Source organism: Notolabrus celidotus, chromosome 20 (assembly GCF_009762535.1).
Source record: "Notolabrus celidotus isolate fNotCel1 chromosome 20, fNotCel1.pri, whole genome shotgun sequence".
In the NCBI taxonomy this organism is placed as follows: Eukaryota; Metazoa; Chordata; class Actinopteri; order Labriformes; family Labridae; genus Notolabrus; species Notolabrus celidotus.
Window position 1 is genome coordinate 22,447,503 of NC_048291.1, and position 20,574 is coordinate 22,468,076.

The window sequence follows — 20,574 nt, forward strand, 5'->3', positions numbered from 1 at the left end:
ACATCCAGAGGAGAGTTAACACCTCTAACTAGCAGCAATGCTAGAGATGTTATCAGGTCATGTTTCCAGTAGAGTCATAGTGATATACCAAGGAAATGAAACATGTTTAATTATATTAATAAGACAAAGTCACTCACATAGTGAGACTAGACAGAAGCAGAAGTCCAAGAGAAATGATTTAACAGTTTCAAAAGAAATGCTTTCTTTGATTTCCTGAACAGATTAATTCATACAGTTTATAATCTCAGAGACATGATTTTTCTGAGCTTCACATGGGAGACTGACACAAGACAGCATCATTGACAGATTCAGGAAAAGGAAAAAGAAAGATTCACAAAGCCAGTTCAGTAAAAAGATGAGTTTGATGTGGTTTTAAAAGCGATGTTGGGGTACAAGAGTTAAAGTTCCAGAGTGGTTTTGATGAAAGGTTAGGTTGCAGGTGTGTGACAGTAATATGTAGCAGTCTTATTTCAAAGTTCAATGCTCTCTTTAGGGGTCTCAGGTGGAGTAAAATACTGTATGTAATCAAGGTCTTCAACCATGCCTTTTTTTAAGGTGCCCAAAAGGATGAAAAAATGGTCACAGCTGATCAAAAAATGACCTCAATCAGATGTTAAAATTCAATTCTGCCATTATTCAAATGATGCGGAACAATGTGCTGGAGAAATGTCCACGGCTGATCAAAAGTGTCATTCATTTGAAAGATGGAGGTCAGCCCAGATATCTGATCACCAAGAACATGAAGACGCAGGTCAGCAGCATGCCTCCGATCATGATGAGCTTATCTTGAGTGGCTCGTCTTTCTATCAGTCTCATCACGGTGTTGGACAGCCCTAACATGTTGGCCACATCCAGCATCTTCTTATGGGTTCCCTGTGAAGAGTTGAAACAGAAACCAACGTTAGCAGTGATGATTGGATCAGACTATAACAGCCATGCATAGACAGTGCTTTGGAAAATGCAGCCCGTCTAATGACGACATCGTAATTATCTGCACTAATTCATCTGATTTCTGGAGTCACCAAGTGCCAACGCCCTCCCCTGACGCGCCACTCTGTCAAAAGTTTCTCACGGCTAGACAACTGGGCAGCAGACACACCCTGATAAGAGGAGGCCTGAAGCAAAACCAGGAAGACCATCTCCTCCCTGGAAACACAGACTCACCCTACAGCTGAGCATTTCGGCACAATGAGACGATTGAGATCAGTGTGGACATGGCAACAAAAAAAAAGTGATGAGGAACATGTCTTTTCCTCCAAGCACAGTATCCCTGTGCCGGCTTTCTTCTCCAGAAATCACAAAAAAGTGAACAGCCTCCGCTCTTAAATGAAGGCTGATTTAAAGCGTACTGAATTTTGCATTTAATTCTACCTTCAGCGTAGACCTTTGATCTCTGAGACCATTCAGGATCCCACTTCCGGTGTCCAGGATTTCGTCAATGCCTCTGTGTGCGGTTTGCAGGTTGGAGTTTAAATGTATGGTGTCATCTATGTGGATGGAAGTATCTGCGTCCTTTTGAGTAAGAACAAACATGTATTTGAATTCACTGTGAGTCATTTTGTAGGTCACATTGAGAAAGCTAGCTTGGGTACATGAGGCTTACGTTGGTGGTGAAGTTCCTGCTCATGAGCTCCTCCCTCTCTCTCTCCTGGGCTTCTCTGGCATAGCGTCTGTGCTGGAAGGTTTGCAGGGCTGTGCGAAGATGCTGGACGTCGTACTTGAGCTGGTCCACTCGTCTAAAGGAACGAAGGGTGGTTTAAATTAATTATTAGTGATTAGTGATCACTGCACATCTGCCCAGTGCTCTCACTTAAAAGAAAAAAATCATGATGATGAGAACATTTCCCCCCTCAAATCTCATGCAGTTGGAATGAGGATAGTAACTACTTTGCGTCACTCAGGCCTCACTAGAGCTCTGCAGAGATCAGAGGACTGCTATGGGATGGGGTGTACCGTGTCCCCTAAGGCCTGTTTACCCTGCTTGGAAATGAATCTTTGCCCAATGCAGCAGGAATGCACGTGATGACGGGGCTTCTGAGGAAATGTTTTCATAGAGCCACATTGCCACAGGGCAGGACAGGGGAGCCTGTCTCATCTTCTACACCCTTCCCGTGGCCTTATATGATTCGGCGCACCCTTTTCAGCTTTGTGAGGCTTAAGGATCACCTTCACTTCAAATCAATCCATACTCACAATTTGGCATTCTGGCGGCGGTTTGGTGGTTCTTTGCTGGCCAGGATCTCAAGGCGTTCTAAGTGATTGAAGATCTGATCGATTCTGGCCTGCAGTTCGTTCTCTAGCACTGTGATAAGAAAAACAAAGAACAATTACAACATGCAAAATCATGCCATCAATCAAGGATAATTACAGGAAGGAAAACACTGACTATTATTTCCCCTTTGGACTCATTCCAAATGTTCCATTTAAATATACCTTGTTAAATTTAGCACAATCACTCCTTTATTACTCCAGTTTTCAGGATGCTGAGACTGTGGGTGCCTGTTTATTCCAGTGTGAGGACACTGATGCCCTCCTTACACTAAGTGTAAAGATTTAAAATAAGGCTAAAACGTGCTGATGACATAATTTGGGAAGGAAAGGTTAGTAAAAGGTTGTCCACAGCCAGGCTCCCACCATTATCTAGAAGAAGCCCTCCCTGCTTCTGTCACTACACCCACCCCTCTTCTTCCTGTCCTGGCACCAGCCGGTCCAACAACTGATTGGGCAGGCACCAAGCACGAAAAACAATGAGACACCAACCCCTCCTGTCTTTATATCACAGTAGCCATAACAAGGAGGGACAAGTACAGCTGAATAGAAATGAAGAGACCATTGAGAAAAAATAGACCAGAGGGTCTGAACCAACACAGAGAGTACACCAGCACTGAGGAGAAGAGGAGAATCTGACTGTCACATGAAGTTTAACATGTCCACCTCACTACTCACAGTGCACTGATTCACGATCCGTCCTCTCCAGACCTCCCATACGAGACTGGACCTCCTGGATTTGCCTGATTCAGACAAAATACAACGTTAATGAATGTGGTTTCACATAGGGTGCTGACATGCTGGCTTTTGGGTGATTTTTGAAGCCACAGGAAATCCAACGAACAGCTGTGTGAATGAATGGCTAAACCCTCCTAACATGCTTTGAATGAGTTTCTATAATAACAGCTGAGAAGAAACCAGTTGTAATTAGCTTCAATTGTGAAACTTGTTAGCTACTAGAGAGACTCTTCACAGTTTCTACAAACTACAGACACACTTACTTGTTCGTCTGGTGGTAGAGCGTCTCCATCTTCAGTGTTGACTTGACACGTTGTTGTTTTGTTTTGCCCTTTGAGCGTTGATGGTACAACACCTTACTTCTAACAGGTGACTGAGCTAGCTAGCTAGCTAGCTAACGGTGCTTGAGTGTACACGTCATCGAAAGCGTTTGTGTACGGAAACAACGAAGCGGAAGTTGCGTCACCTCAAAGAGGGAAGAACACGAAGAGCGCTCACTCTGGGGGATTTTCAGAGTCAGGACCTGCTGTACTGCACACAGGTATGTGTGGGAGGAACTTTACACTGAATTCACTTCACCAAATGCCCGTGCACAAAAGCATTGCTTGCAGGTAGCGTTTACTGCTCACATTTGAAGGTAGTGAAAGATGTTTAATAGACATACTATCACTGTAGTAAGATTAGTTCCATGTTTGTGATCTTCCTTTTACTGATCTTTGACTTGCGAATTTTGCCAAAGAAACACCACCTAGTGTCTGAGCTGCGGAAGAGGATTAGGGCCACTGAAAAAAAAGTTAAGGTCAACATTTTTTTTTTTAAATTATTATTCTGAGAAAAAAGTCAGAATTCTGAGATTAAAGTTGACTTTTTTCTCAGAATTCTGAGATTAAAATCAGAATTCTGAGATTAAAGTCAGAATTCTGAAAATAAAGTCAGAATTCTGAGAATTATTCTGACTTAATCTCAGACTCAGTTCTCTTCCGTACTGAGCCGTTCAGCTGCATACTATGAAGATATGAAGACACTAAATATTTGTTTAAAAACGTGCTTTTTAGCTTTTCCCAGTTTGTTTTTAAACCCTAATTCAAGCAGGGGCGATTCTAGGATCGGATGATTAGGGTTGCTGAGCACTCAGAGAGCTGCCCGCCCGGGCAAGATAAATTTCACTTTTTTGTACATTTTTAATGCAATTTCATTCCCACATTTGTGAAAGAAAAGTATAATACTTTTTGAGAAAGTCTGTGACTAAACCATTAAATCTGATAAAGGTGATTTAAATGCTGAGCCACAGCAAAAGAGAAATGGATCTGCTACTCACCACTGCACTACTATCATATTATTTTAGTCTGTACATATTAGTCATGCCTACTTGTTGTTCTTTTGTATTTATAGCTGATGTTATTATTATTATATTTTTATTTTTATTTGTATGTCTTATTCTTATGCCTTGTACAAAGAGAGCACAGTTTACCAAGTCATATTCCTTGTGTGTTCAAGCATACCTGGCCAATAAAGCTGATTCTGATTCTGATTCTGATTCTGGATTGAAAACATAAAAGAAACATATAGTAACCCTAATTTCTGGGGAAACACAACTCATTTTGATACAGCAGCTCCGCAACATATACATAAACAGTATGTATGTTTCTGGAGTAAACCAGCCCCCTATAGTGACTACCAAATATACCAAAAATTGACACTGGAGTTATTTTTTGGACTTTCATTTGAAATGCAACGCACAACATGTAAAACACATTAACAGAAATTGACTTTTTCAATGTTTTTCTCTTCCCTTTTCCTTCTTGTCTGTATTATATAATTTAATTTTGGTTTTGTATGCCACTATTCTCAGTTTTCTTACCTGGTTGTTCTTGATCTTGGTGGTGGTGGAGCTGCTGTATTTTTGTTGTTAAAATATGACGTTTCAACCTAGTACTGTATGGTTTTGAAACTTTTCTAGCTTGTTAAAAAGGACATACAGTAAAAAAAGAAATCTCTAAAATTTTAGGGGTGCTGGGATTACATTTTTAGGGGGTGCTTCAAATGGGCTAGAAACACAATTGCAAGAGTTGTAACTAAATGCGAGTAGTAAATGTCTTGCTGGTACTGAGTCATGCATGGTGTTTCACAGACAAGTCAACCTCTTAGTTAAAGTTATACACTTGATGCTAAACATGCCAAATTTAAATGTAGGCTGTAGGGTGTGTTCCATTATATTTGATATTCCCTTTAACGTTGAGGCTGACAGCTGTTATAGCAGAGATCCCCTACCCTTCTAAGATGGGCTGTGAGGGCATAATCTGTTGACATGTAGACATGTGACAGGAAAGACTCTGTGAAACATGTCCTGAGGCTAGCTTTTGTCAGCTCTCCCTGATTCAGTCTAATTAGACCATCCTCTTTTTTTTTTTCCACAGATAGGTGTCAGAATGTCCCTGTCTGTCCATCCAGAGGCTTCCATCTTGCCTGCAGTCAGAGACACCAAAACGAAACGTATCAAACTTTTCATTGTGAGGTGAGATCACAATAGAGAGGATGTGTGAGGAAGCAGACAGGTTGTTTGTAAAGTTTCCTGTCACAGATTAGTTTGACACTGAGTGCTGTGTGAAAGTGGCGTGATTGGATTTCCCAGAACAAGCTCTGAAAATTTCACAATCATTCCTTGGTGATTATTGGGAGGAAAATCCTCCTGGGGCGCTACCTGGCAGGCTGGCACCTTAACAAAACCACATCTCAATCACCCTGTTCCAACCCTGCACCACAGGCTGAGCTGTCTTCTGAAGTGGGAGGGGAAAATCAATGAGCAACTAATGCAAATTCATGCACCCTTTATTGTGCAATGACCGGTTAGAAGCTCCTGTTTGCTAGTAGTAGCTGTGTTTGTTTACCTTACTCAACACAGCGTTGTGGAGGGCAGCCCAGACAGTTCTCCATGGCTGCCTGATGCTACTTGAGTTGATGGTTGTATCTTCAGGCTAGACACTTCTCAACGGAGGTCCTTTTTCAGCCACCCCCACATGTCAGAAACCTTGAGATCTGTTCATGCCACTTCTTGCTCTCACCGTGCACCATTTTTTGGCTGTCATAACACATCCCAAGGGGAAGAACATTTTTAACCTGTTGCTTGGAATGGAGGATAAGTTGGAGAGAAATAAGACCCCACAAACCATTTATAAACAGTACATGAGCCACCCCGCCCCCTCCTCCATACACACATACACACATACACACATGCACACATACACACACACCCCTTCTTTCTTCATCTCTCAAGGTCGTGGGGTTCCTTCTGTCTGTCCTTTATCTTTCAGCCCTGAGGAAAGGATGAGATGAGCTTACTGGTTTCCCTCCACACCTGAGCACCAACGGGCACAAACTGGAATCCATACTGCAGGTGTGGAGCAGGAACACGCCACTCAGACTGACCAAGAGATCATGTGGTTGCATCAAGGCAAGGTTGATGTAAAAATGTCAGTACCAGAGTTTAATGCACATTCCATACAAAGACTTAGGTCATGTTACTTCTAAGAAAACTTGTTTTTTTGTATATATTGAATCTAAAATTCCCAACAAAATTAAGTTTGGCAGTGTATTCCACAACAGATGCTGTTATTGAAATGTAAACAGAAGACAACGTGGCGCATGTGCACGTGTCCTCTATCTTATTGTGTATTTTAACACACATCTGGATCCAGACGCAGCAACGTCCATGTTTTTTGTTGCATGTGTGTGGCCACCTCACAGGACCGTCAAAGAATGCCATTTCCTGATGCCGGGCTTTGAGTCTTTGGGGGCTCCAGGAACCAAACACAACTTAGCCCTGGATCAGTCTCCTGTCCTGGTTAGACAACATGGCAGCAGTGTTATTGTTTGGTAGACAGGAATAAGGCGCTCAGTGTCTTCTGTGACTACCCCCCATGCATACAACTGTTTTATTCATCAAGAGAAAATTACAAGGTACTGAATCACATCAACACAATGTGCTTATTGATGTATCTCAGGCAATATAATACATCGTAACTCTCCAATGATTGCCCAAGACAGACAGTGAAGAAGCCAATTATGAGGAGCAAAATGGCCTTGGGTCAACAGTTCTTGGATACCAGTCATTTTTTGAAGGCATGCAGATTCCCCCCCTTCCACAGGGAGATGATCCACTCGTCTTTGAACGTCTTTGAAGCTGTGATGAGACGCTGAATGAAAGCAAATGAGGGCCTGTCAGAGATGACAGGAGAAACTCATAAGCTCCCAGGGTCTCAGTGGGAGAAAGGGGTCCAGAGGAGGGTCCAGAAAGGTAGACAGTGATGGCATAGGTTTACTGGTTGCAGAACCTCTTTATGAAGTTGTGACGACTAACATGTTATGTGGTGAAGTAAATAAACTACAGAGAGGGACCCAATACTGCTTCAGAAAGATGCAAAATCAGTTCAGAGAGAAAAGAAACTTCCGCAGAGATGCCAAACAAACACAAAGAGACTCATATTTACAGTAAAGACAAAAAGAAAATGCAGAAAGAGAAATAATATTACAAAAGAGACATACATTGATGCACACTCATCAAGAAGACATGCAAACGAACAGAAGTAGACCAAAATGAGGCTCACAAGAAAAAACGTATGAACATCACATAGGGGCAAAAATGAAGCTAAGCTATAGAAAGGGGATGCAAAGTAACAAGATAGTGTAAAGCAAGCAGAAATAGACCCAGCATGACAAGACAAAATGACAACAAATAGAAGCCAAATATCCACAAAAGACCAAACCAAAGGGGTTACAATGACAACTAAGAAATGCTAAATCATTTTGAAAGATGCTTGATTACAACAAAGTTACACAAAATGAACCAACAAGGATGTTAAATGACTACAGAGAGATGCAAAGTGGTTGTGAAGAGATGCAAAACCACTTCAAAGGGAGGCAAAACAGCTATTTAGACAATTAAATTATAATCAAATGACTATTAAGTTAGATGAAACAAACAACGATGCAAAATGGCATTGCAGATACAAAGAAGAAAGTCACGACAAACACTCTGAAGAGAGGCAAAACTGCCAAGTAGCGATGCAACGTGGCTAAAAGACAGCAAACAAGTACACAGAGACCCAAAATAGATACAACAGGCAAAAAGACCACAAAAAGGAAAGAAATGACAAAGCAGAGATTTGTAATGACTACTGAGAGGCGCAAAAAAGACAACAAAGAGATACAAGACTGATGTAAAAAGATGCAAAACAAGTTCAAAGAAAGGCAAAATAGTTGTTTATAGTTACTAGATGACAACAAAGACGGGCAGAACAAACAAAAATAGGGCTCAAAATAGCTACTTAGACAAAATATGTCTACAATGGGATGCAAAATAGCAACACAGACACATTAAGAACACAAAAGGAGGCAAACATCAAAGAGAAGCTAATCAAAAACTTTATAATTGCATTAATTGAACCTGTACACCAGGTTCCTCTATTTTTAAGTTTCTTAAGCCACCCCAGAAAGGCGTTTAATCCTTATTAATTATCTCTCTGATGTGAAGGAGCGGCTTCCTTTCTGATGAGAGACAGTATTCAGCCTCATTGTTTCCCGCTGTAGTTTTCCCTTCCTGCTTTATTTAGTCTGACCTCATAGAGCAAAGAGTGATCATACAGCTGTCAGACACTCACACACAGCCCTGTGGCCATACCACCTGTGACACCCAGGCCTCTGAGGATGAGAGATGCTGTCCATTGCTGTGGTTGGATGACGGCTCGGCCAGGACCGGATCACAGCAAACAGCAACATGGCACGAAGGACCGCGCTGTGCTTCCCCTGCCTAACAGCTTCCTACCCACAGTCATGATTAAGTCGTATTTGCGGTGACACATTATTGTTTCTGAATCCTTTAATGGCTGTGATGATTTAATAAATAGGTGCACTTGTGGTTGTAAATACAAAAGAAGGCATTGCTTTGTAACTCTAGATATGAAAAATAATCACAGACGACATTCCAGACGTATTTCATAGAGTTGTTGCTGCTGAATGGAACACACAGCTCTGTCTTTATCTATGTTATTCCACCATTGTTGATCTGGGAAAGTTTTGTTTTGGATGTAATGGAGGTCAATGTGTTAATGTGTGTGTGTGTGTGTGTGTGTGTGTGTCTGTGTCTGTGTGTGTGTGTGTGTGTGTGTGTGTGTGTGTGTGTGTGTGTGTGTGTGTGTGTGTGTGTGTGTGTGTGTGTGTGTGTGTGTGTGTGTGTGTGTGCAGCAGAGAGAAAAGCAGAGGAGTACCATACATTGATAATAGGGAGTGAGTTATGAAGGTGCATGAGGGCTTATCACGTCCTATCACAGAGGCTGCAATGTAAACCCTGCTGTGAGGGCTGCAGGTGTTTCTGTCAGCCAGCATGGGAACAGCCTCCCCCAGGAAATTCCCAGTGAAGAGGGTGCCTACACTGGTCTGGTGAAGTGGGAAACCAGTGTACATTTGCGAGACATCATGTGTGAAAAGACTGAAACACTTCTTGAGCTGTCCTATCTCCTGCTTTGTGCTTTGTCTTTCGACTAGAAGTTAGCCACATCCTTGAGCATCCAGCCCTCTTAGCTTCTTTTTTTTGAGTGCTTTATTCATTTGACAGGCTTGTTTGCTGAATACTATAAAATGTAATAGTGTTGTACCCTGGTGCCCATCATAGCCTGTTTCACACTAGTTGGTGTCTCTTAGTGGACAGATACTGAAGCTTTTTTGTTTAGCTAACTTTTTATTTAGCCCAAAAAGTGAAACAAGATGAAGTCTATACAGCCATGTTAGCACTTCTTAAAGCTGCTGTTTGTAGGAATGGTGTCAAAAACGTTACTTTTTTTCTGCTGGGTTTGTAGAAAAGGTCATAATACCCATCAGTACTCATCGGTAAGTGAAGTAATTTGAGACTATTGTTAAATCTCTGTGTTTTCCAATGCCTATGTATAAAGCATTGTTATTATTCCCCTCGTTCCCATTATGACGGACCAATCATAGCTAATCTCCAATCCTCAGTCCTGATTGGTCGAGTGGCGACCCCACTACGTCGCCTTGTTTAGCTGGGAAGCCACTATTTCCTCATAGAATGCACACAACAATCTTTTGTGGGCGGGGTTATGACAGCAGAGAAGGGAGGGGTAGTGTTGACATTCGAAATCTCTCTCTGAACTGATGTTTATATCACGACTACCAACAGTAGCTTTAATCGTGACGTAATCAGGGCAACAATGACTTTAGCTAAATTTGTCATCATGCTACCATCCCTACAATGGAAAAGCCAACATGTTAATGTTTTGCAGGTTGAATGACTGGCATACTCGCTATCTTTGCTTTGGGTCGGTTTGATGTTTGCACACTAACATTTGCTAGTTAGTGGTGAAGCTTAAGTCAGTGTTATGGAAGCTATTCATTTCATTATGTTATGACAAAAGTTGTGAAAAGTTTGACCTTATGATTTCCCAAACAGAGGGAATCAAAGTCTGCAAGATTTATTCTGAGAAAACAACACGTCTCTGCACAGAATTCCAATGCTATCCATACTAATTGTTAAGATAGCAAAGTGGTCCATTTAGAGCCAGTTACAATAACTCAAAGCCAATTTTATGGATTGGAAATAATTTTCACAAGTATAGGTTGATTCTTGCAGCTCTGGAACACAAGATGAGACATCTCTGTTTATCATTTAGGAACCTTTACATCCTCTGTGTTTCAGGTTTTTGAGAACATGCTGGATGTGTTCCTGGATATTTTTGGAGACATGAAACTTGTATAGAAAGCCATTCATGATGCATACCTAACCCTAGAACACTATCGCTAAAATTAGTAACACCATCACTAACACCAGGTGTTTTTTACCCTATATAATATAACAAATAAAAAGTACTTGTCATCAAAATATATCAAAATATGACAATACATGACAAATTAGAGTAGTGTTCTTTTATTTTAAACTGTGCCATGTCCAACAAAATGAAAAAAAAAATGTAACATGGGGGTGACCCTATAAAAATGCTCCAAAATTACTGAAAAATTGGAATTCTGGACCAAAATATCCCAAACAAAAAATGATGAAACTTGGTGTTCAGTCCAGTCATTCCTAGGACATTTGAGACTTCCCACGTGAAGGCACAGTCTCCTTAACAGAAAAACAGCTGCAGGAGAGAGAAACAAAAAAGGGTGACAATCACCCGAACACGTGCCTGTAGGAAAAAGCAGGTTTTGGAGTAGGGAGACACCCATGCCTTAAAAGACGTCAAAGACGATGCTGAAGCTACCCAGGGACCCATGACACTCAGACGAACGCAACATAATGAAAATCATGTAAATGTGTTTGCTCGGATGAAAATCACCCGGCGATAGTGTCATAGGGTTAAATTGGTGTATGTTTACTTTGCTACTGTTCCAACTGTACCAAGATTTTCTCTACCCTCATGTTTTTCCTCCATCCACAGGTGAAAATCAATCATTTCAGCCCTGCTGCCTGCTTAATTGACCGTCACACGTGTATACACCCTCTCTACACCCAAGTGTCTCGTCGGCCACAGTGACAAACCCAGCCACTGTCCCAGTCCACCCCAGCCTCTGAGGTCGGCCCCCCATTGAGGTATGCACTCAACCTTGCCATAGCTCTAGGCAGTGCATGTTCTTGTTGTGGGTTGAGCAACTGCATTAGTCATTTCACATTCCAAATTCCTACCCCATGCTGTATTCACAACTCTCTGTCGCTCTCTGTCTTTACCCTCTTTTTCTGCACCAAATCCATTCCTCTCCTTCTGCTCATCATCGTCTGATTTTCTCTCTGTGCCATGTCAGGGTGTCAGGATTAGACCGAGCTCTGATGTGATCTGAGCAGCTTCTCTATATAGGCGGAAGTCTTGTAGGGTTTAGATGTTTGACCTGGGGCTCAGAGGATCCGATTACAGGACGGGACGGCGCTTTGTGTCCTAGAGCAAAGAATCCACCGAGCCTTCAACGCTTCAGTTAACATCTACTGTTCTTACCCAAATGAGTGATGTATAAACCTGAAGGCTATGTAAGCTGCTTTGAATAATATCTTTTTGCTAAGCAACACAAATATAATACATATTTAAAAAAATGTCCTTGTCCCATGTGTGCCAATTCATCTTCATCCATCAGAGCAGCATGCACGGCTGCAGCCTAACCCGCCATAGTAACCTTTACCTGAACCAGGCCGAGGTAGACTAAAGAGATAGTGTTACCATCAGCGTCACCCTACATTATCTATGTCATTCAGTGTCTCAGGGTGACCGAAGAAGCTCCAGCAGCTTCAGCATACAGCAGACCGACAGCAGCCCACACCCGCACGGGAAAACCCAACAACAAACATACACTCACATATCACTCCCACTGAAGTGACCACAGGTGTGCACATGGCAAGTATGCACGCACACATATGCAAAAGCCTCTCTGGCCTCACCTGTGTCCTGTCAGGACTCTCTCTCATTCTCTCTCTCTCACACACACACACACACACACACACACACACACACACACACACACACACACACACACACACACACACACACACACACACACACACACACACACACACACACACAAACACACACACACACACAAACACACACACAGGAGCTTGCATATTGCACCCCTGCCCTGTCCAACCCCCCACCCTGCTCAAAGCAGCCACCCTCAGGGCTTGTGCGTGCGAATCCGGCTGTGGACTCAGCAGCCCCCATCGCTGCACCCCCTCCACTCAGGGCAGTGAGGGAAATGAAGGCTTTAGGAGTTCATTATAAAACAACAACAGCAGCAGCAGGGGAGAGGCCTCCTGGGGCCAAAAACTCACCCTCTTCATCCCTCCATCCTCATCTTTTTCCTTTATGTCCCTCAATTTCTCAACCCTGATGCACCCTGCTCTCTGCGACACACTCCCCCCTCTCTCCTCCTCCTCCTGCTGAGAAAAACAGCGTTTTCTTACGATACAGTTTTCATGTTGAGTAAGGTTAAATATTGATCCACAGTATTACAATGTGACAAGTTAATATAGTGAGTCAGTAGTCTCGTAGGCTTGTGAACTTGTTTGACCTCTGCCATCAGAGAGGCTACAGACACATTTATGTTTCCCTGGGAACTCTTTAGTCTAGGAGGGGAATTTAATATTGAAGCAAAGGAAACGAGAAAAAGTTTGTATGTACAACTTTACGCCGGTATTAGTTTGACAACACATACTGTCTCTCTCCAGTTCAAACAATATATTTCAGAAAACTTTTTCAGTTCTGTGAAAATATTTCTTTGGCCAGTCTTGTTGGCCTGTGCTCCAGTATTTACTGATTTCATTTTGGTTCTTTCAAAATGAATAAAACTGCCCTGATTTGAAGATACTTGTTTTTTATTCTGGAAGACAAGAAAAAAAATGCAGATTTTTTAAAAGCAATGAACGCTGCATTTTTTCAAATTTAAAATTGAATGTCTTTAAGAATTAAGTCTATTGTTAAAACAATGTAAAAAAATATAGAAATAAAAAATAGAACTCTTGAAGAGGAACAACTTTTTTTCCATAATGTTCCCACTTTACCTGAAGAAAATTCTAATTTCTATTGTATCATGGTTTGAATTGAGTGACATTCCACTTATGTAAAAATCTAATTCACTTTCTTCATTGGACTTTTTTCCTAAAGGTCACATTAAATCGTCTAATTCTTGTCCCGGAGGCATTCAGCTCCCCCGTCACACTGAGACATAATTTGCTCCAACAATGCCTCATGCTTACTGTACATCCATTATAGAGATTTTAAGGTCATTAAACCTGCAAGAAAAAAAAAGTGATGAATTAAAAGTTGTCCCACAATTCACCAAAACGCTCCGGGTTGATGTTTTAATAAGGAATAATAATGTGTAATCATAGTAATTATGAGAGCGACATCAAAAGCAGCGGAGCACGCACTCGTACAATAGCCATCTGTGTGCTGTAGGTTCACTGCTGCCGCACAAACGAGTGGAAAGTTATGATTCACGGATAATAGCACGTAAACTGCTCTCATTGTCATTCTTTGGTGGAGGGGTTGAGGGAGAGGGGGCAGCTGAATGTTACTTTCAGATGGTGAATCAGGGGTCAGTCACATTTTTTCTGAGTCATCAACTTTGTCATCATCATCACTGTGATTGTCATGGATGTCCGTGCACTGGCTGGAGGCACAACACCTGTAAGCATGTCCTCCACCCACCTGCCCATCGCCTGTTGCTGGGCGGTGAAACGATGATGCATCGAGACCACAGGCCTTTCAGATGAAAAGGAGGGCTGGGCGGTATCAGCAGGAAGTGGTTGAGCTGGATAGATGCAGAGCGCAGAGTTTCAGGACAGGTGGAGTGTGTGTGGACTAGACACAACTTAATCTCTGACAAATATGCGCGTGTATAAATCTTATTTATTTTAAATAAGAGTGTAATGCAACATGATTAAAAAAAACATTTACTTTTGAATTATGGATGTACATATATTATCAAATCCAAAAGATCCGTTCAAAAATCTAAAATATGAAACAATAAAATGAGAAGACATAACTCTGCACCGCTCATAAATCTTACTGATATTTGCCAAAAGATGAAGTGAGGTAGAAGAATTATGATTCCACATTGTCAAACGCCGTGAGCATGAGTTATAGTCGAATCATAAATACAGTTCAGAATCGCTCAAATAAAGCATAAAGATAAAGCTTTTGACCTGCACACATGGGAACGTACGGCTGGCCTTGAAGTGAGCATTAGGGAGTAATCATGGTGATTTTCTTTGATTAGCAATTTTGGAAAATAAGCAGCATGATTGGCTCACTTCAAAGACGTTTAGAACAAAGATGCAGCCAATTTGACCAAATGTTTCAAATGAGTACAACAAAGTGTGTATGGAAATACGAAGAGGAGGGCTGTTCAGAAATGATGTGTTTTACATTCTTTGTGTTTCAAAGACATTGTTTGGTGTTTCCCTCGCTTTTACTCCAAGTGTTTCTCTTTGTTCTGCCGAAGCTCCCATCAGGCTATATGTGGGCATTTCCATAGACATTTCCATAAGAGCAACTGAAACCAGGCTTGTTTCCCTGTTACAGCATGTAGTTACAATGTATCAGTGGCATCAACCTCACCCTCCAAACCTCCAGTGATTCTATTCAAACATTTAGACTAACTCTTAAGTTTAATTGTACACTTTGTATCATATGTAGCAATTTAAGTGCTTTTTTTCAATCAGAAACAAACTGTACACAGCAGACAGACAGACAGACAGACAGACAGACAGACAGACAGACAGACGGACGGACAGACAGACAGACAGACAGGTGGATTCCTTTTAAGGCCGTTTTAGCCTCACTGGCAAAAAATGAATTACAAGAAGGTTTCAAAAGCAGCAGTACAACAGACAATGACTGATATAATAAATAGTCAAGTGGAAAGGGCAGATCAGTTTCTCTACAACGCAGTCACTGTTTGATGTTGCACTGCTGGTAACGTTCAGTCCAGTACCTGTTTAAGAGCTCGTTTTGCAGTCCATGAGGAGCGGCGTTTCAGTGCATCCAGTAAGAGAAAGCAGAGGAGCTTAAAAGCATTCTCACCTACAATAAGCTGCAGCATGTCAAACAGGTGACGAGCACAAATGACCGGCGATATTCTAGTGTTACATGTTTGTTCCTCCTCACATAACGGAATAGAGTTTGTGAAGACATGCTCAGTTGGAGATCTCTCAGTGGATTGTCTGTGAGGACTTAATGTTCAGCATGTTTTTCAGCCTCTGCATACATCTCTCCTCATTGTCTCTCATGTGCTATGCATTTTTGCAGGTATACACCTCCTCTTCCCTCACACACGTCTGACACTCCACGTGGCAGCACCAGCGGACCTGACAGTGGCAGGACAGGCTGGTGAGTCGCATGGCCGTGTTGTAACCTCGTCCACAGCACATGCTCTGACAGCTGGTGTCTTTGGCGCACGACCGGCCGCCTGTACCCGGGGAGTAGCGAGAGGGTCTGCAGAAGCTCGGGGAGTCCTCCAGGTAGACCAGGTCAGTGGTTCGAAGGCTCTGGCCGTGTCGACGTGGGCCTGCAAGCTCTGTCTCTCCGGTGGCTGCGTTGGTGACGCTCAGCACTCGTACGGCCGTGTCGTAGCGATACTTCAGTAGCCGGCCGGTGTCGTGGAAAGGAGACAGCTGCTTCCAGCAAGTCCGTACAGCACAGGAGCCGGAGACTCCATGACACTTGCAGGTTGTTTTCAGGGCACTCTTCACTGCCTGAGATGGAAGAAAAAGAAGGGGAGGGAGAGATGTCAGTTCCTTCAGTTTGATTCATCACCTGGCCTCTTATCTGGGAGGTCTATCAGGACAGAATGAGACAGTTTCCTGCAGGCTGGGTAGGGGGTTCGGGCTGGTGGTCTGCTATCGTGCACCTTTAGCCCACCTCAGTCAAAAATTTTGACATAATGGATTGAGTGGGGACTGCTCAGCATGCCGTATTTCATTTACCTCACATTTCTCACTTGGACAGCTCCTGAATTTGTTTTTCCCCCCAATGTGTTGAAACTAGCTCGGTCTGTCTCTCTTCATGAAGCCTGAGGCGGAGGTGACAAACAGTGCAGACAGTGGAATCTCTCCACCCTGTTCTTTGTACATGCCTGCTCATGGAAAACATTGATAAGAATTTCTGTGCAAGAAGTGCCAACAAAAAAAACGAGCAGTGGTTTGTGATGGCACTCAGATTTTGGGTAATAGCTCATGAGGTTGGTGGTCAGCGATGAGAGTGCCATCACTCAGCCTGAGAGCAGCTGTCGTGAATCAGGGGCCAGAGACAGGTCAAACAGAGAGAGCCAGAGGGGACTTGTGGCTTGAAAAGTTCTGCTCCGTTCCTCCCATCGCAGGTATGAGCCCCTCAGGGGGCTCAGAGAGCCATTACTGCGAGATCGGGGGGCGGCGACCTCTCCTTGTTTTGTTGGCTCATGGTCTCTCCTCCAGAGAGGTGTAAAGAGAGGAAAACATTTACCTCAGTTTAGATGAGATAAGATAGTTCTTCCTGTCGTGTTTGTGTCTTTTTGTCTCTGGCTCTAAGTGTGAGCTACAGGAGAAGCACCCTGGGGCCTGCTACTTCACTGCTCCACACTGCTTGTTATGAACATTAGTTGGATTTATGAAGAGCACAGTGATCCAGTAAGTGGAAAAAAATGCTTGCTCGTATATTAAAAAGAGGCCATGGTTATAATCGTTCTCTCTGACACGAGACCTTTAATTTTCTGCAGGGCCCGCACAGCAAGCTTTATCATGCCTGAGAACACCTGGCTCCAACCATCCCACAGCCTTCTTGTCTCCCTGCTGTGCCGCCTCACCCCTTAAGTCTGTGCTCTTCATGAAGGCCAACGACGGCAACAAATAAGGGGGTGTTTGTCTGGCTGGCACTGTGCAAAATAAACAGGTTTGGATCATGATTCTGTTGCATTTGATTGTGGACGTGTGCATCAGGGGTGTAATTGTTGTGTTAAATTGCAGCCCAGCTAATTTAGCAAGGTGTTGGTGCAGGTATGTGTGATGTTTTCGATGCCTCGGGCTTGGCAGGCAACTTCATAAACGAAGGAGGAAGCTTTTTCGCTGCAGCATGTTTGATACAAGGTTTGGACTCTGCTTCTTTCACTCACACTTACCCGGATTCCGAGGTTAATGTTGTGGGCGTCGACCTGAGCCCTCAGGTCCTTGCTGACCCTCTTCTGGCCGAGGAACTTCTTGAGGAACTTGGTGCTGTATTTCAGGTTGTCGCCGCAGACCCCCCACTGCCATGCTTCTCGATGCTGGATGCCGGGGGATTCGTCACATGTGCACCTCTCCATGCGGCCTGAGCTGCACGCTTTGGCGAGCGCATGGGTCAGTGCTGCAGAGGACACTGCCAGCAGGAAGGCCGTCTCCTTGAATGCTGCATTACACAAAAGACATCAGAGGAGATGCAGTAACGTTAGATACAGGTCAAAATGTATACCAGTGGTTTTTCTATGTGGGACAGATTTATAGCAGTAAAAACATCTTCTGAGTGCAATCTGTGCAGACATTTTTGGGATTAATTTATAATTTACAAACATCAAAATGTCGTATGCGCTCTGAGTAAGCCTCAAAGCCAAAATGTTTACCAAGACCTCATGACGTTGTCATGGTTTTTCTAAACCTCAGCATTATTCTGCAAGTTTTCTTGTGTCATAATTCGTCTTCTGACCTTTTCTTTTGGTTACACACTGTTATTTGCCTCACCAAGAGTCACCACCAGGCTATATTTTGATCCAATTAATTATTATTTTGACTAGGAAGGATTTTCCCAGATGAAAGTGGATAATCATGCCACCCTTTTCCTCTGGGAATGGGCGCTTTCCCGAGATAAAAATAACCACAGGGCCAGAGCGCTTTCCACCGCAACACATTTCTTGGCTTTCTACTCCCTCATTACCTCCGTGCTGACCTGTTCATGTTCTCCCACACACTGATATCCATAAGCAATAAAGCATTTTCTGTGCACAGCAGACTTGCATGGGTGTTGTGCATTATGGTGATTTAGTATGGACCTTTCCCTTTCAAAGTGTAAATAATCAATAGTTGTATCAGGTCATGGAAAAAAGTTGTCAAGTAGACAACTTTGAGAAAACTTTTCCTGGAGTTATATTCTCCAGAGACAGAGACACATGACTTAACACAGAATTACAGAGACAGAGTTTAGTATCTCTATATATTCTCCTGTATACGAGCATGTGGAAGACAGAATGACTAAAGAGCATGCAGCACTCTCCACAGATGCAGCTTGATAAATAGCAGAAGAGGCTGAAGGAACGTTTTGATTATTTTTGGGTCTTACTTTGAACTTTGTGATCATTAAGCAGCAACTAACAGCAACAGCAGTAAGTCTTCAAAAAACTAAATTAACTTTGATTTTAATTTGAAAGAGATGGGTGTAGTGTATTAGTATTTATGGAGCACTAATTTCAGTGAAAATCAATACGGTCTTATTTCAAAGTGTACGTCGAGTTAAAGCCTATCAAAAAAATTATTTTTATTACATTTAGATCAGAATTATTCTGGTTACAGTCTCCAATCTTGACCCCAAATATGTCCAACTGCTTAACTTAAAATAATAAATATGAGTGGGGTTCCTTCTGCCAAGTTTTGCTGTGGATAATAACTTGTTTTGCACTTTTCTCACGTGAGGTAAATGATAAAAACACACAAAGGTTAGAGACCGAGCTGGATTGTCGTGGCAACGCTCCCATCACTCGCTGCATTTGGGTGACAAAACAGTTCATTGTGTTGCAGTTCAAGGATAAATCTATAGCCCACCTCTTTTCAGAAGGCTTCCCCGGCCGTCCAGGCTGCAGTTCCAGCGTTCATTCCTGAACTGATAGCGGCACTCCAGCAGACTGAGGCGCACAGATTCCCGCAGAGTCTCGGCCAAGCCGGGCTCTCTGCGACATAGCCGCTTTTGGCGCCTGGTCAGAGTCATCTGCTCGCACTGCTTCAGGTGCGCCTTACCTGTCGGGGGTTCATTGGAGAACGGACCCGGTAAGAACACCAAGGGCTCCCGACCTGTCAGTCTAGGAGAAGAAAAGGAAAGCTCATTTGAGACTCAGTTGGGCTGTTTTTATCAAAGCCATAGTCATACAACTTATGTCCAAAGTTTAGTGATCAGCTGGGCTAATAAGTGGCTACTGATGTCCTACTATATTTGTAAAAGAAGCATTAATATGTGATATAATCACGTTATTTTACGCTCTAAACTCGGTCCTGCCTCCCCAAAAAATCTGTAAATTTATACAAAAAGAAATTATTTTGTTTTCCTTGTTGTTGTTAAGCATAATAAAGATGATTCAACAAGTCAACAGAAAAAAGTGTAGATAATATCCAAAATAATGTGAATTAATTCAGTTGAGCTACACCTTAGCGCGTGTGATAAACACACGAACACTGTGCATTAGTTTGTGCGCAATTACGCGTGCGTAATTTGGTTGCAGTAGGTTGTTGTGATCTGTCCGAAGACAACGGCAACATATGCAATCAGTAATCATGATAAGCAGAACAAAAAATATGATCAGCTGACCCAAAATACGCCGCAGTTTGCGAGAGAAGGATGCAGAGTGCAATGAGTCGCAGTAGGCAGGCGGTCCGTGGGAGCCTGGAGCGCATGGTGCCGGGTTGGCGCTGCTCTTCATCTCGCTGACTCTTCAGTGGAGAAAGTCTGTGCCGTGTGCTCGGCGCATCTCTTTAAACGGCCCCCCATGCACACAGACTTTCAACCCGGTGCGCCAGGCCCAGTGGTTCGCTTGGAGGCAGGACTTTTTTTTAGGAGGTGTGGGCATCATCCTGCTGCACCCTCATTGGATTCAATATTATTACTGTATGTTCCCTCCCACTGCAACGCCACCCAGGTGGTCGGAGATGCAAAAAGACTGGGTTTACCTGCTGTATTATATAAATCTCATCTGTATCACTGCACAGGACTCCAAGCTCCACGAGTCCAGACCTCAAAGTCAGCCCTTATTATGGACCAGGGAAACTCGCTATTCAAAAAATGTCTCTGTTTGACGTCAGAGTTTTTT

General features: G+C 42.9%; 2 protein-coding genes and 1 long non-coding RNA gene across 6 annotated transcripts; 1 reads left to right on the forward strand and 2 right to left on the reverse strand.

The window, feature by feature from the left end:
- Positions 1-85: 85 nt before the first annotated feature.
- Positions 86-3,500, reverse strand: gosr2 (golgi SNAP receptor complex member 2). Of its 2 annotated transcripts, XM_034711545.1 has the most exons (6): positions 3,270-3,495; positions 2,947-3,011; positions 2,194-2,302; positions 1,604-1,736; positions 1,372-1,512; positions 86-873 (listed from the first exon to the last, which is right to left on the reverse strand). In XM_034711545.1, the coding sequence occupies exons 1-6, from the start codon at positions 3,296-3,298 to the stop codon at positions 712-714; spliced, it is 639 nt and encodes a 212-aa protein (XP_034567436.1). In that variant the 5' UTR covers positions 3,299-3,495; the 3' UTR covers positions 86-711. The 2 variants fall into 2 exon arrangements, with proteins under 2 accessions (XP_034567436.1, XP_034567438.1); XM_034711547.1 differs by lacking the exon at positions 1,372-1,512 and having other exon boundaries at positions 3,270-3,500.
- On the forward strand, positions 3,496-17,436 carry LOC117832427. Of its 3 annotated transcripts, none has more exons than XR_004635181.1 (5): positions 3,496-3,547; positions 5,424-5,521; positions 6,318-6,476; positions 11,451-11,602; positions 15,807-17,436. It is a non-coding gene; the product is annotated as an uncharacterized LOC117832427 (long non-coding RNA). The 3 variants fall into 3 exon arrangements; XR_004635182.1 differs by lacking the exon at positions 6,318-6,476 and having other exon boundaries at positions 15,807-17,161; positions 17,251-17,436; XR_004635180.1 differs by lacking the exon at positions 6,318-6,476.
- wnt9b (wingless-type MMTV integration site family, member 9B) lies at positions 14,308-20,272 on the reverse strand. The gene is made up of 4 exons (XM_034711544.1): positions 20,076-20,272; positions 19,319-19,572; positions 17,650-17,915; positions 14,308-16,252 (listed from the first exon to the last, which is right to left on the reverse strand). The coding sequence occupies exons 1-4, from the start codon at positions 20,159-20,161 to the stop codon at positions 15,791-15,793; spliced, it is 1,068 nt and encodes a 355-aa protein (XP_034567435.1). The 5' UTR covers positions 20,162-20,272; the 3' UTR covers positions 14,308-15,790.
- Between the last annotated feature and the right edge of the window lie 302 nt (positions 20,273-20,574).

Excerpts from the sequence above, each read along its gene's own strand:
- gosr2 (XM_034711545.1), bottom strand. The coding sequence starts at position 3,298 with ATGGAGACGCTCTACCACCAGACGAACAA. Across the intron at positions 2,303-2,946 it reads GGATCGTGAATCAGTGCACT|TGCTAGAGAACGAACTGCAG; the intron begins GTGAGTAGTGAG and ends TTCTTATCACAG. Across the intron at positions 874-1,371 it reads ATCAAAGGTCTACGCTGAAG|GGAACCCATAAGAAGATGCT; the intron begins GTAGAATTAAAT and ends AACTCTTCACAG.
- wnt9b (XM_034711544.1), bottom strand. The coding sequence starts at position 20,161 with ATGCGCTCCAGGCTCCCACGGACCGCCTGCCTACTGCGACTCATTGCA. Across the intron at positions 19,573-20,075 it reads CAAACTGCGGCGTATTTTGG|ACTGACAGGTCGGGAGCCCT; the intron begins GTCAGCTGATCA and ends TTCTTCTCCTAG. Across the intron at positions 16,253-17,649 it reads ACATTAACCTCGGAATCCGG|GCAGTGAAGAGTGCCCTGAA; the intron begins GTAAGTGTGAGT and ends CTTCCATCTCAG.